Raw genomic sequence first — 14,455 nt, 5'->3', positions numbered from 1 at the left:
CTCGAGAATAGAATGCAATGGAGTTTAAAATAAAGACTAATTGGAACCCGTACTGTCTGTAGAGAGATTTATTACATTGCACTGAACAAGTTTCCATCGGTGTTCTAATATAAAGGAAGGTAAAGTAAAGGCACTCACGTTCTCTTTCTCTCGCTCACACAAACATCTTAAATATCACCTATCCTCTTGCTAATCTAAGTAAAAAAATTACTTACAGGAGAATTCCAGCAACTTTTTCAGATGCTAAGAGGTAATGTATGTTGTTCAGAGTGGTTTAATGGGAAATCTAGTGTTCTAGAGAAACTTAGTCAGAATTGTTCACACTGGTTCTGTTAAAAGCTTCTTCACAGAAAGTTATTACATAAATTGGTTATAAATACACTGCCTGATGCCTGTCACATAGATTTAAGATAAAGATTTGGCCTAAAACTATCAACATGACATATGCAACATCCTGACCCCTGCTTCTTATGACCACCATTGTAAAGAAAAATCAGTTAGTAAATTTCTCTACAATGAACCACTTCACATCAAACTGCTCTGAATGACTTCATTTTCATGTCATTGATTGAGTTAAACATGAATTAAACTAAAAGAAATTATATAATTCCCCTTTAAATAAAACCAAGCAAGTTTCTCTTTTGGCACTGTTGAAAAACAACCTTTCTAATAAAAGGTTTATTATAATATTCTGCTTGGCTCATGTATGTTCACACATACAGACAGACATACAGCCCTACGTCAGCTTTCCAGTACACCCTCATTCAGCTAAAAGCAAGTTCCCTGCACTTGGCTACTTTCAGTTCCACAGTCCACAACAGAAAGCCACATCAAGTCCATATCTATTGGACAGAGGTTCTCTGAAAAGAACCTTGACCCCCCCATACCCCCCACCCCCGACCCACATTTGTGCCCTCCAGGCCTGGCCCGGGGGTCGTGCTCAATGTTGTCTCCCCCCAAGGCGAGTGTACTCGCTCTAGGTTAGCATGGTGCGGTCACCCCCTGATCTCTAGCTCATTTGTGCTGGCCCAGGAGAAAACTGGACACATTCTCGTAAACCACAAACGTGATGCAGCATGCAGGAGTCACTCGGATCAGATTGGGCACCATGCCTTTGTAGAAGCCCAGGGGACCCTCGTTTCTGTCCAAAGAGAAGGGAAGAATGCCTCGTTATTACAGGACAAAGACAGCTTAGTATGGAAGCCAGTTTTCACCACTTGAACAGAAATTTAGTAAGATTTAATAACAAAGTTCTCATGCGTATGATTTAATATCTCCTAATGAGATTATTTCTTAACTGACTTAACTGATCTCATAATAATGATTACCAACTCTAAATATTACTCTAAATTATTACTCTCAGAGCTGTGATACACTCAGCAATTAGTGTGACTGAATAAATGGCTTTATCCAAAAATCCAGTTTTATGACATGACCGGAATGACCGTTATAAACATTAATGATTATTTGATCGGTAAAAGATTTTTGAGGAATGTTTTTTTTTTTAATAAAAGTTTGTAAAATAAGACCTTTTGTTTTTTCTTCAATGCTCAAAATAGAGTTAAAACTTAACATTATTATACACGCATTTCCAAATACATAATCACTGATATTAAATGATATAAAAAAATATATAGAGGCAAGATTTTTGGCCATATTGCCCAGTCAGTCCTCCTTCTATTTCATTCAGTCTGCTATGGCATTATGCCTACGCAGAAATCAGGGGTCCTTTTTTTCATAAACAATTTTATGGCTTAGCTGTGCAGATTTTGGGGCTGAAATGCCAATAACAAGCATGACAGTGCAATCTAAAGTCTTCAAAGCCAGCCACTAGACTGACTGCTCCTTATCAATCAGAATGGAGGGTACAGGGTTGAAAGTAAACAGATAAGCTATCAATGCAGAAGCAGAACACAGCCAGTACTCAATCACCAATAAATGCTCCATATTGACTACTCAACTCTGAACTAGTGTTGCGCAATACCTAAAGCAATGATTGAAGATTAAGAAACAATGCGAGGTGTAATAAGGCAGCATAGTATTAGATAAACAAATCAGACGATAGCCTTAACCCTCAAAAGTGGCCAGGTTTAAGAGGCAAGTATTTCTCACTCGTAGCTCATTGAAACAGGCAGAGACATTGTGTGGATCGTGAAGATTTTAAACTTTCAATCCATTAGCACATTTGTGTTTGTAAGAAAAAGAGGAGATATTTTATGGTGATTCGAATATGCAGTCGTGCTTTGTGGAGAGAAAAAGCATCCTTTACATTTTTACCTCTTCATGTTCATTTTTCATGCCTTTGAAACAAAAAGTGCTCTAACTTATCAAAAAAAATATGTACATCAAAGATAAATGTAATTAAATAAGTAGATCATGTAATTATGTAATTACATTTAAATAATTACAGGCTTTGTGAGAAAAATATACATATTTATGTAAATGTATGTATATTTAAATGAATTTATACCAAGTTTACATAAATATTTATGTAAGGTAAATAGCACAGGATAAACATAGGATTATATGTATGTGTATGGGTTGCCTTATAGCATGGAATTAATATGACCTGGGGTTATTTCTACAGTTCACTTTTAAGCATAGGATTAATATAACCTGAGGATTTTGTTATAGTTTGTGTTAAAGCACAATTAATATCACCCGAAGTTATTTCTACGGTTTGTTTTATGGCATAGGATTCATATCATTTGGGATTATTCCTGCGAATCATTTTACAGTATAGGATCGAAATAACCTGGAGTCTTATAGCGCAGAATTAATAATTAACCTGGGGTTACTTTTACAGTTTGCTTTATAGCACAGGATTAATGTGACCTAGGGTTATTTCTATCATTCGTTTTATAGCACAGGATTAAAATAACCTGGAATTAATTGTACGTTTCATTTTAAAGCACAAGATTAATATAAAATTAGATTATTTTTACAGTTTGTTTTTTTTAAATCACAGGTTTAATATAACCTGGGGTTATTTCTACGGTTCATTTTATAGCACAGGATTAATCCTACTCTTCTTCATTTATTTGTTTGTTGTCATATTAATCTGTGTTGCGGTGTGTGTAATAGAAAGAATGGACAGAGTGCATGTTTGGCTCACCTCCACGTTCTCCTGATGACATCCACCACCCCCCTGTAACTATTGTGCTGATCCTGCAGGCGAGCTCGGATCACCTGGTACGGGTAAGTGGTGGCCACAGCGAAGATTTTGGACAAAGCTGCCATGGTAATGTATTCTAATGGATTCTGGAGAGGAGGACGGACAGGAGAAAGAACATTGAGTCACAATCCTTATGTATATCATAGTCTTTGGTTTTGTAAATGTAAATTGTGTGCAGCATTTCACACAACATCTGTAAAATTGTCTTAGCACATTGGTGGGTGGTGGGAACATGTAACTTATACTTGCCAGTTTAGCATCTGAATGCATCTTTCTGTATTTATTGTAGTCCCTCTTCAGCTCCTCATACGCCATGAACTGCAGAGCTCCGTGAGATGTCCCGAACAAGCCGGGAACGAACCCCTACACACCAAGAGAGGAAATTGTCGATTCATTCAAGGCAAAACAAAGAAACTGCCTTTCAGGACACTGACTCACTGACATTTACTGATTAGCTACATTTGAGCAAGCTTGGAGAACTCATTTACAGTGCCACTGCCCTGTATGTTCTCTCCTAGCACAAGTGCTCCCCCTTGTGGTCAGTGATGGTATTTCTGCTTATGCAACATCCACCACCTATTACCAGAATCCACACCAACCACTGAACCAGTATGACGAAATATTCACCAAGATTCTTCACAGGCCTGACTGAGTTCATTATTCATGACTTATGATATCAACAGGTCATGATAATGTGAGATGCAGTGGAGCAGACATGGCTGGCATGGCCAGTACCAAAACAACAGTCAGATATATCAATCCTTAAAATCCTTAAAACTATATCTCAAGGCATCAGGCTGTGAAATCATAACCATTCTGTGTAATAACTGTCTGTGAGGGAGCTTTTAGAAGCACTAAACTCTTCAGACACCTGGTTCCATTCACCACCACTGTGAACAATTCTGACTCCGTAAGTATCTGTTCATGTGTTTTCATGTTCATAGCTCAAAAAGGCAATTAGATGATGGCATATCAAATTAATGCAATGACAGCTTTGAGAAAACACATTATGAACGATAAGGAGTAGATTAAATGGCAGAAATAGCTGGTTGTTGTCAACCTCCGCACAGCAACTGAATTTGTAGTGCAATTTGAACATTCCGTTTATTAACAATATCAATTTAAAGAATTACACCATGTTCTAGCAGATCTACATGCATTTTTTACATCATCTATATACATCGATCAGGCATAACGTTATGACCACCTCCTTGTTTCTACACTCATTGTCCATTTTATCAGCTCCACTTACTATATAGGTGCACTTTGTAGTTCTACAGTTACAGACTGTAGTCCATCTGTTTCTCTGCACACTTTGTTAGCCCCCTTTTACCCTGTTCTTCAGTGGTCAGGACCCCCATGGACCCTCACAGAGCAGGTACTATTTGGGTGGTAGATCATTCTCAGCACTGCAGTTACACTGACGTGGTGGTGGTGTGTTAGTGTGTGTTGTGCTGGTACAAGTGGATCAGACACAGCAGTGCTGCTGGAGTTTTAAACACTGTGTCCACTCACTGTCCACTCTATTAGACACTCCTACCTTGTCAGTCCACCTTGTAGATGTAAAGTCAGAGACGATAGCTCATCTGCTGCTGCAGTTTGTGTTGGTCATCCTCTAGTCCTTCATCAGTGGTTACAGGACGCTGCCCACAGGACGCTGCTGGCTGGATGTTTTTGGTTGATGGACTATTCTCAGTCCAGCAGTGACACTGAGGTGTTTAAAAACTCCAGTAGCACTGCTGTGTCTGATCCACTCAGACCAGCGCAACACACACTAACACACCACCATCACATCAGTGTTACTGCAGTGCTGAGAATGATCCACCACCCAAATAGTACCTGCTCTGTGAGGGTCCATGGTGGTCCTGACCACTGAAGAACAGGGTAAAAGGGGGCTAACAAAGAGAAACAGATGGACTACAGTCTTTATGAACTGGTGAAGTTTCATATTGTTTTCAAGTAAAACAGCTAGAATCGTACAGAAAGTATCAGGATTGGGTAACAGCTACTCCTCTCATATACCAAACGGATTGGTCAAAATGCACAAAAAGTGGAGTTGTATTTGTTTTTCCATAAAGTAGTTGTACTCTGCCATAGAGCTACGATTAGGGCTGTCACAAATATTATATAAAATATTTAACCTGATCACAATGGCTAATCGCATCCACTTGTTTCATACTTTCAAACCGTCTCCAAATATTACTGCGGTTTATGGTATTAATGTATCGATAATGATGTATAAGTGTCGTTTTTGTAGTCATCTCCTGCTATATTTCAAAACAGAAAATAATCAGCAGTTTTATTTTGAGTAAGTGTCACCAAATAAGTGAACGCAGTGTACAATTTTCAGGCCATCACTTAATAAATGTCAAGCCATCTATCTAACAACTGAAAAATGTTAAACAGTGCTGCTAACTAGGATAGAGGAACTGGTTAGCGTTAGCTTAGCTAGCATGATAACAGGTCTGCTTACCACAGAACATATTGGATTCTAGCTAACTAAAGCACTGACTCAAGTTTAAATGATAATGATTTAAATCTGAGGGAGTGAAGTTAAAAAAAACTTACACTGAAGGGACAAACAAGTGAAATTAAACCTGTTCTGTGGTGTTTAGATCTGTAGCCGGATCAGCTACTGTAACGTTAGCTTAGCAAGCGCGCTACAGACCCAGACAGTGCCACCCAATCACAGCACAGGTTTGACTGTGACTAAATGAAACAAGTTTATACAACAAAAGCTAAAGTCTGAGAGAGCGAAAGTTGAGTGACTTGCGTTGGAATGACAGAAAACTGAAATCAAACCTGTTCTGTGGTATTTGGGATTGTAGCGTTTTGGCTAAACTAACGAGGCCAAACATACCACCAGTACAGTCCTGGTTGTAGCAAATTGATGCTAAAATGACAAATGTTTAGAACAGGGGTCGGCAACATGCGGCTCAACAGCAGAATTCGATTTTTCATTAAACATAACATAATCCTCCTCTGCAGTAAAATAAAGCTCTGTAAAACACAGTATTAGCAATAAATGATCTCAAATGCTGGAGTTAATGTGTAACTGCTAATTCACCCTTTAACCCTTAAGATCAGGGCGCAAACTGCTGGTCATCATAGCAACACAGATAACAATCTGGCCTAGCTAGTAGCTAATGAAAAGGCAAAGAGAAAGATTTAAGACAAACATGGATAATTTGGAGACGAGTGGACTTATTTGCATTTATAATCACTGCAGCTGGTTTCCTGATATGTTTAATCAAAGAGAAGCTGTCAAACACTAAAGTCACGAGGTCAAAAGTCTCATTCACCAGCTTCTTGTTTGAATTCTCCCATTCCACCTTAAATAGTGCAGCAGTTACATTCTGGTGGCATTCAAACAGGATGGCGAATGAGAAGATGACTTCAGCCTCGTAAAAACTCAAACGTTGAGAGACATTTTACAAGAGACCGTTAAACGAAAGGTATCCTGCCGGAGATGCGAGAAAAGCAGCTATAGCTGAGCTAAAGCTTAAAGCAGAGCAAAGTGAGTCTGCGTTTTTGTTTCTATTATATTTTTTAGCCTTTACTAGAACATTAGCTCATACTGAGACGGTAAAATGTTACTTCAATAAAATGGACATAAAATGTTGCGGCTGCCAGTGTGGTTTAATTTTTGCTGAAAGGACAAAATGGCAACATTTGGGTTGCCGACCCCTGGTTTAGAGGATACCTGAGAGAGCAAAAATCAAGTGACAGGTGTTGGAGCGAGAGAAAGCTGAAATCAAATCAGTTCTGTGGTGAGTGTAGCTCTTAGCTGTCACTGAGCCGCTATAATGCTTAGTCGTTCTGAAGATTTTCCCCCTCTTTCTGTCAGTGAGCTCCCACACCACCATCAGTGACACCTCTAAAATAGAAATGAGTGGAATGTGTATATTTTGCTGTTGCGACGTGGAATTTGACACGTCATCATTTTTAAATACCACAGTATGCGTTATTACTGTTCGCCCACCCAACCCTAACTGTCTAAGACACAAATGCGGCAGATAGCAACGAGGCTGAAACGCTGGAGTTTTCCTTTAAGCCTTGTGTGTCTTACCCGGTACAGTCCCGGTATTCCTTCCTGACGGTATATCTTCACCAGCGCATCCACCATGCCTTTGTACTGCTTGCTGCTCGGATCGGCACTGTACTGCAGAACCAGACGCGTCTTGGTCACCCAGATGGGGTTTGTAAGGCAGAGAGTCATCGCCCCTAAAAAACAGCAGCATCTCTCATTAAACTGATTTATTTTTTAATCAAACTAACACAAAAAAACAAACACAATCACTCCTTTACCCCAGATGTAGTCCATCAGCCAAGACAAGAGCATTTTTCTTCTTTAATTCTGCACCGGAGCCACAAGGCTAATGTAATTAATGATTGGCACTGAGCGCCGAATCAGCAAACTGATGAACTACTCTTGGGGTAAGGGGAATACTGTATAAATGTACTTTTTTCACCAAACCATCATTTTAAACATCACATACATGACCTGCAGATTAGCAAAACCAAAGACCTTAATAGACAGCAGTGATATTAATGGTCGACTGTGTGGCCTAAATTAACGACTACTTTAGGTGAAATTTAGGATGGAAACAAGAAAAAGCAATTCTTTTTATCTGAGGCTGAAAAATGAATGTGTTTCCGCCTCCTTATTCGGAGACATGAGTCATAAGTCTGCGGTGTTGGTTCATTAAGCTTTATTAAAGTCACATGGTTCGTTGCTCGTGACATATACATCCTGTCCGGCTGCTCTTTGTACTCAGTGAAGCTCTTTTCTTTGTAGTAAATTAAACAGCATTTTAGAGCAGCAATTCGTAACTTCATTTAAGGCCATGTGTGAGCTTTTTAGCCATGATCCTGACAGACCATAATAAAATCTGAATCCTGGCCTCCTTTGTCTGAAATGTTGTTTTGTTTATGACATTTATTCTGAAATATTGTAAATTATGATGATATTCTACAGGCTATTACTATTACGACTTAAAGGGCCTATATCATGGAATTTCCCTCACTAATTTGAAATACGTTGTAATGATGTCGTATGTAAACAGTTGTGAAAGTTGTGAAAGTTTTAAAATGCACCATTCATACAGTCCAAATATTGAAACTAAACTGAATCGATGTCTTTGTGATGTCACAAAGTTTAGCCCTGGCGACTCACGTTGAAGTTATAAGGAGTGTTTCAGGCCAGAATGCTTCTTTTTTTTAAAACAAGGAATAATACAAGGCAGCCAATCACATCCTGGTAGCAAAAACATCCTGTTTATTTCTGAGGAATAAAGCGAGGTTGGAAAATGGTTAGAAAAATAAACTAGAAACAAGCATTTCCTGCAGGAAACGCACATTGGTTGCACAGCTTAAATGGTTCCCACTTCCTGCTAGGTGGTTGCTATGGTATTTAAAGAAGTTGCTAAGGTGTTGCTAGGTGGTTGCTAAGGTAGCACACGTGGTTGCTATGTTGTTAGGGGTTTGGTATTGTATCCCAGGTGGTTGCTAGGTGATTGCTATGGTGTCCCAGGTAGTTGCTAAGGTGTTACTAGGTGGTTGCAATGGTATCCAAGGTGGTTGCTGCAGTGTTGCTAGGTGGTTGTGATGGTATCCGAGGTGGTTGCTACCATGTTGCTATGGTAACCCAGTTGGTTGCTAAGATGTTGCTAGGCAGTTGCTGCTGTGTTTCCTAAGTGGTTCATAGGGAGTTGCTAAGTGGTAGCTACGTGTTGCTGAAAACGAATGGGAGTCTAGGTGAGGAATGATTTCCCACCATTTCCTGTTAATGTTAAACTCAACACAAATAAATAGAGATTGTGCACTAAAATTTGCACACATCTAAGTTTGTTCCCTAAAAATCATAAAAACGTGATTTGACTGTTCTTTTTTTTCATACAACTGTATTAGGTTAAAAAAAAGACACTAGGATATGGGCCCTTTGATAGCACACTAAATCTGACATCACCAAGATTCCATTTGATAACAGTTCTTTAGGGAGTGATTCAGTGCATTGGTGCATCATGAAATCTCAAACTGCACCATGTTTTCATTAAAATGATTAAAAGTAGACAGAACACACAAATACGACTGGAGGAACTATTTACCCCAAAATGGAATATAGACAGTAAAATCAATACACTTTTGGGGGGGGTTTTTACATTTAAAACAGCTCGGCTTTTACTTTGGCCAAATCAGAGCTCCTACTTTACTGTATATTAATAGAATCCATTATAAACTGATTATGACATTCTAAAACTGAAGCAGCTGAATCACCACCTTCAGGTGCATTTTAGCATCCCTATAATTAAATCTATATCTGAAGTGCTCTCATTACTGCATTCCACCTTGAAACTGGGCCTTCATAAAAGATAACCTGTGATAACCTGCAGGCTGCAGAGTATTTAATGGATTCATTTTGTTATGGACATTGATCCGCCCATAGCCACAGTGTCCATGGAAACCAGCTGTGGCCAGAACTGACCTGCTTCTGCTGCCGACACCAGGTGCTCCACAGCGCTCAGTTCTGTCTGACGGTCCTCCTTGGCGTAAGCCTTAATGGCGTTATAACTGTCAATGAAAGACGAAGTTAGTGAATGGATAGACTTTTTCCACGCAGAGATGATACAATACCATTTTTTTCTTTTCCAACACAGATCCTGAAACCTTGAGTATCATTTGAAACTGATATTGTTCATTCATTAAAAACTGCTACACTTTTAACTGGAGTTGTTTTTTAAATCAAAGCAGTTCACTTAAAGCTACACAATGCAAGTTTTGGAGATTTGGCGATATATGTAACTGAACACTACATGTGGAATCATCTTCATCAGTATAATGTTGATTTTGCATTTGAAGCCATCGAGCTGGAGCTTCTTTCTGAGCCTGTAGACGAGACGTTAATAGGTAAAGACGTATGACATGGTCCGAAAAACTCTGATGCGGCGCCTCTGACTTCACAGCTCGACTCACAGCAGCACACACAAACCATATTTTAGCATCTCCTGACTACTTCATTTTTGTAAATTTACATAGTGCAGCTTTAAGATGCACTAAAAGTATGTGCAAAAAACCACTCTAATACCCTACAGGAGACCGTAAACAGGCACGGATGTGCCATTACAGTACAAATGTGAGCAGATTTTGACATTTTAAAAACAAATTAATTATAATTCTAGTATAATGCTTAGCTACGTACTCACTGTTCTCATGTTAACGCTAGTCTACATGTTGATACTGTTGTTATGTGACTTACTCTCCTTTACATTAAGTTGTGCTACAAGCAGTTGTGTAATATTTAAGCCTAGATCCGTTACTGAATGGGTTTGGATTCATTATTTCTGCTGGTATCAACCTGATTCTGATACTAGGTATCAGATCTGTGCCAGTCTAGTTAGTTACAAAGAAACTGTTTCATATAATCTGTGTAAACAAATTAAAGACAAAATTGTACATACAAGAAAAAATAGAGGCCCCATGAAGCTCCAGCACCCCAAACGTTGGGGGTCACACCTTGGTACAGCCCTCGAAGGCCTTCCTGCTGCCAGATGCTCCTCATGCAGTGCCAAATTCCATGATACTTCGGCCTCAGTTCCAAACCATCGCTCACTGCAAATACATCAAATTCACGGTTATAAATGAAAGTTCAGCAAGCATATAAAAACACGCATTCACCATAAGTGTTTCTCCACCACATACAGTTCATTTGCATACAATCCTTGACCATTTAGTCCTGACTGACCAGCACAGTTTGGTGAGATCCATGCTTAGACAAATGTAGTTCAACTCAGCCCCTAATATTACATACATCTATATTATATGTGTAAGCAACATCTGTTAAAGTGAACTTGTACAACTGATGACAAAGACGTTTGTGGAAAGGGTTTATATTTAGAAGCCGTGACTTAAATGAGCACAGAACGTTCTCATATTAAAGGGGAATTCCAGAGATTTTCTAAATTTCTGCATAATTAAGTCGTTAAGATGTAATAAAAGTCATTCGGGTTTCATATAGAATGGTCCACTGTAGAGAAACTTACCAACTCACAGGACGCTGCCCACAGGACCACTGTTGGCTGGTGGTCTATTCTCAGTACGGTGACACTGAGGTGTTTAAAAACTCCAGCAGCACTGCTGTGTCTGATCCACTCGTACCAGCACAACACACACTAACACACCACCACCACGTCAGTGTCACTGCAGTGCTGAGAATGATCCACCACCCAAATAGTACCTGCTCTATGGGGGTCTTGTGGGGGTCCTGACCTCTGAAGAACAGGGTAACAGAGTATGCAGAGAAACAGATGGACTACAGTCTGTAACTGTAGAACTACAAAGTGCACCTATATAGTAAGTGGACCTGATAAAATGGACAATGAGCGTAGAAACAAGGACTTTTTTAATGTTATGGCTGATGTCCATTCAACTAACCCTAACTGTGATCTGCATTTTCCACAATCAAACGTGTTCAATTACACTTACCTGCGAACCTTATTTTGACCAGGTCCAAAGGGTGCAGCACCATGGTGGACACCACACCTCCACTGAGCCCTGCAGCCAGGTTTTCTACCCTCACATGGCTGAAAAGCCGCTGAATGTTGCCCGTTACTGAAACAGCTGCCTCAGATGTGGAGCTGGACGCGGAGCTCATGCTTTCGGCTAAAGAGCTGAAGAGCTGAAGGTGAAGCGCCTTCACTTTTAGCGCTAGTTAGCTCGCTTGCTAACTAAACCTGCTTACACAAACCGGCAGAGTCTATAAGTTACAGTTTCACCTACTAAGTCACTTCATCAGCATTTCATCAGCGAACCCACCCAGCATAAACGAGGTTTAGCTACATTAGGACCTTCCTATCACTGTCGGACCTGTTTTGACTGCTAGGGGCAACGCAAAACGTGGAAATGTCACTACTTAGACAACTGACAATTTCAAAATAAAAGTCTTCCTACGCTCCTTAAAACATGGCAAAATTGAGCTGCAGGGAAGTCTGCGGTAAAAGTGTTCTAATGTTAACATTTTATTTGAATTGAAATGTTATTTATTATGAATACACTTAAATATCATTATTTTAATAGAAAGTTTTTTTCTGTTGTAAGAGCAATTTCTTTACAAGGTTGAAAGATAATTCCACCGATTTTTCCATATTTCAAAATAAAAGTCTCTCTACGCTCCTTAGTGCAGTATTGAGCTGTAGGCAGATAAGCAGGGCTATAGTAAGTAAATTAGCAAATAACATTTTATTTTAATTAAAATACTTTCATAAGGGTAAATTAGCATCATTTTACATTTATTAAAATACACAAAATATATAAAACATTTGTTATAATTTATCATCTAAAATACAATGATGTGTTTAAAATTACATTTATTTGTTTCTTCAGTTTAAATGAATTGGGAATAGACAGGAACTCTTTTCAGTGAAAAATGAAATTATACATGCTAAAATATAATTCCTACAAGTAAAGGCCGATGCAATTTAGAATTCGATTTGATATCAAATTCCATAATTTTACTTTCTGATATAAAAGCGTACCATACCTACAGTTATGCACAACCATAAGGACTGATCTGCTTGTTATAATATCCCAATTCATTTCCTTGAAAATGAATTTACAACTCAAAATTATAATGAATATCTTATATATCAGTTATCTTCCTTGATGAACTGTGCATGTTACGTGTCACTGAATTATGTCTGTGAAATGTGTGCATTGAAATTTTGTAACATCAATATGTATCTTGTAGTGCTGATATCAATTATAACATCAGTTTGTACCTCATAAGAGTTCATGTGCTTCTAGCTATAATGGAATCATAGTTTTCTAAAACAACCTGAGATCCAGTGGTGGGTATTTTTAGCTGAGATGAGCATCTGAACCCAGATTGTGTTAAATGTGTTGTGGTCCAATGTGATTACAAACGGTCTGTTTATTCTATTTTGTGTTAACAGTTGTTTTTGGTCAGATTGATAAGATATGGGGTGGGGTGGTGTGGAATTTTTGGAAAGCTGCTTTAGAAGGGATTTGTGGTAATCAATGTCAATCAGCAGATACAAGTGCCTGCCAGATTAGACTGTCTGAAACTCCGGTGGGTGTTTACTAAAGGAACGGGTTGCCTGATTACTTTCAAAACCGTCTCAAAAGAAAGATTTTAAAGTGATTTCTTCTGCGTACGGCCATCCCCAGTATCAGAAACACAGTATTGATTACTGAGTATACAGCCTGTTTTCAATTCATTGTATTTGCGATGTCATAAATACCAACACATTTACAAAGATCTGTCCATTGATCCTACAGGAATTCAGCCGCATCTATTCACGCCGAAGTTATAAAGAGTGTTTTAGACTGGACAGCTCTCTGAATGAGGCACTATACAGGCGAGCCAATAACAGCAGAGCTTATTTACATACATTAGTCTTAAAGGCACAGTAACATAAACAGCTGGTTAAATTCTAAGAATAAAGAGAGGTTAGAAAATGATCACGTAAAAATAAAGATTGTTTTTCTTGCTTTCTTTCTTATCTCCCCCCCCACTCTTTCTTTCTTGCTTTCTCTCCCTCTTTCTCTTGTTCTCCCTTGCTTTCTCTTCTCTTTCTTTCATTTTTGTCTTCTCTCTCCCCTCTCTTTTACTTTCTTGCTCTCCTTCTTTGTTTATTTCTCTCTCTCGTTTTCTCTTATTCTCTGTCTTGCTTTCTCTCTCTTTCTCATGTCTTTCTTGCTTACTCTCTTATCTCTCCCCACTTTTTTTCTTGCTCTCTCTTTCTCCAGTTCTCCCTTGCTTTCTCTTCTCTCTCTCTTATTTCTCCCATACTCTTTCTTTCTCTCTTTCTCTTGTTCTCCCTTGCTTTCTCTTCTCTTTCTTTCATTTTTGTCTTCTCTCTCCCCTCTCTTTTACTTTCTTGCTCTCCTTCTTTGTCTCTCTCTCTCTCGTTTTCTCTCTTATTCTCTCTTTGTCTTGCTTTCTCTCTTTCTTTCTCATGTCTTTCTTTCTCTCTTATCTCTCCCCTTCTCTTTCTTTCTAGCTTTCTCTCTCTCTCTCTCTCTATCCCAAGTTCTCCTTTATCTTCTCTCTCTCTCATTCATTTTTTGTCTTCTCTCCCCTCTTTCACTCTTTCTTGCTCTCCCTCTCTTTGTGTTTCTTTCTTCCTCTCTGTTCTCTCTCTCTCTCTCGCTCTCTTCCTGTCTCACTCCTTCATGTGTGTCTGAAACATTTCTGATTTTATCTCCGCGCATCGCGAGATTCAAATTCTTTTCGTTGGCTATTCACCAACACGCTGTACGCAT

The 14,455-nt window shown here is 38.9% G+C and overlaps 1 protein-coding gene across 1 annotated transcript; it reads right to left on the bottom strand.

Moving 5' to 3' along the window:
* Window positions 1-53: 53 nt before the first annotated feature.
* On the bottom strand, window positions 54-12,105 carry slc25a32b (solute carrier family 25 member 32b). The gene is made up of 7 exons (XM_036558700.1): window positions 11,657-12,105; window positions 10,633-10,783; window positions 9,660-9,745; window positions 7,245-7,399; window positions 3,425-3,538; window positions 3,116-3,261; window positions 54-1,141 (listed from the first exon to the last, which is right to left on the bottom strand). Exons 1-7 carry the CDS (start codon window positions 11,823-11,825, stop codon window positions 1,015-1,017), a joined length of 948 nt encoding a protein of 315 aa, XP_036414593.1. The 5' UTR covers window positions 11,826-12,105; the 3' UTR covers window positions 54-1,014.
* Between the last annotated feature and the right edge of the window lie 2,350 nt (window positions 12,106-14,455).

This window comes from Colossoma macropomum, unplaced genomic scaffold (assembly GCF_904425465.1).
Source record: "Colossoma macropomum unplaced genomic scaffold, Colossoma_macropomum, whole genome shotgun sequence".
NCBI lineage: Eukaryota > Metazoa > Chordata > Actinopteri > Characiformes > Serrasalmidae > Colossoma > Colossoma macropomum.
This window is presented reverse-complemented; position numbering and strand designations above follow the sequence as displayed.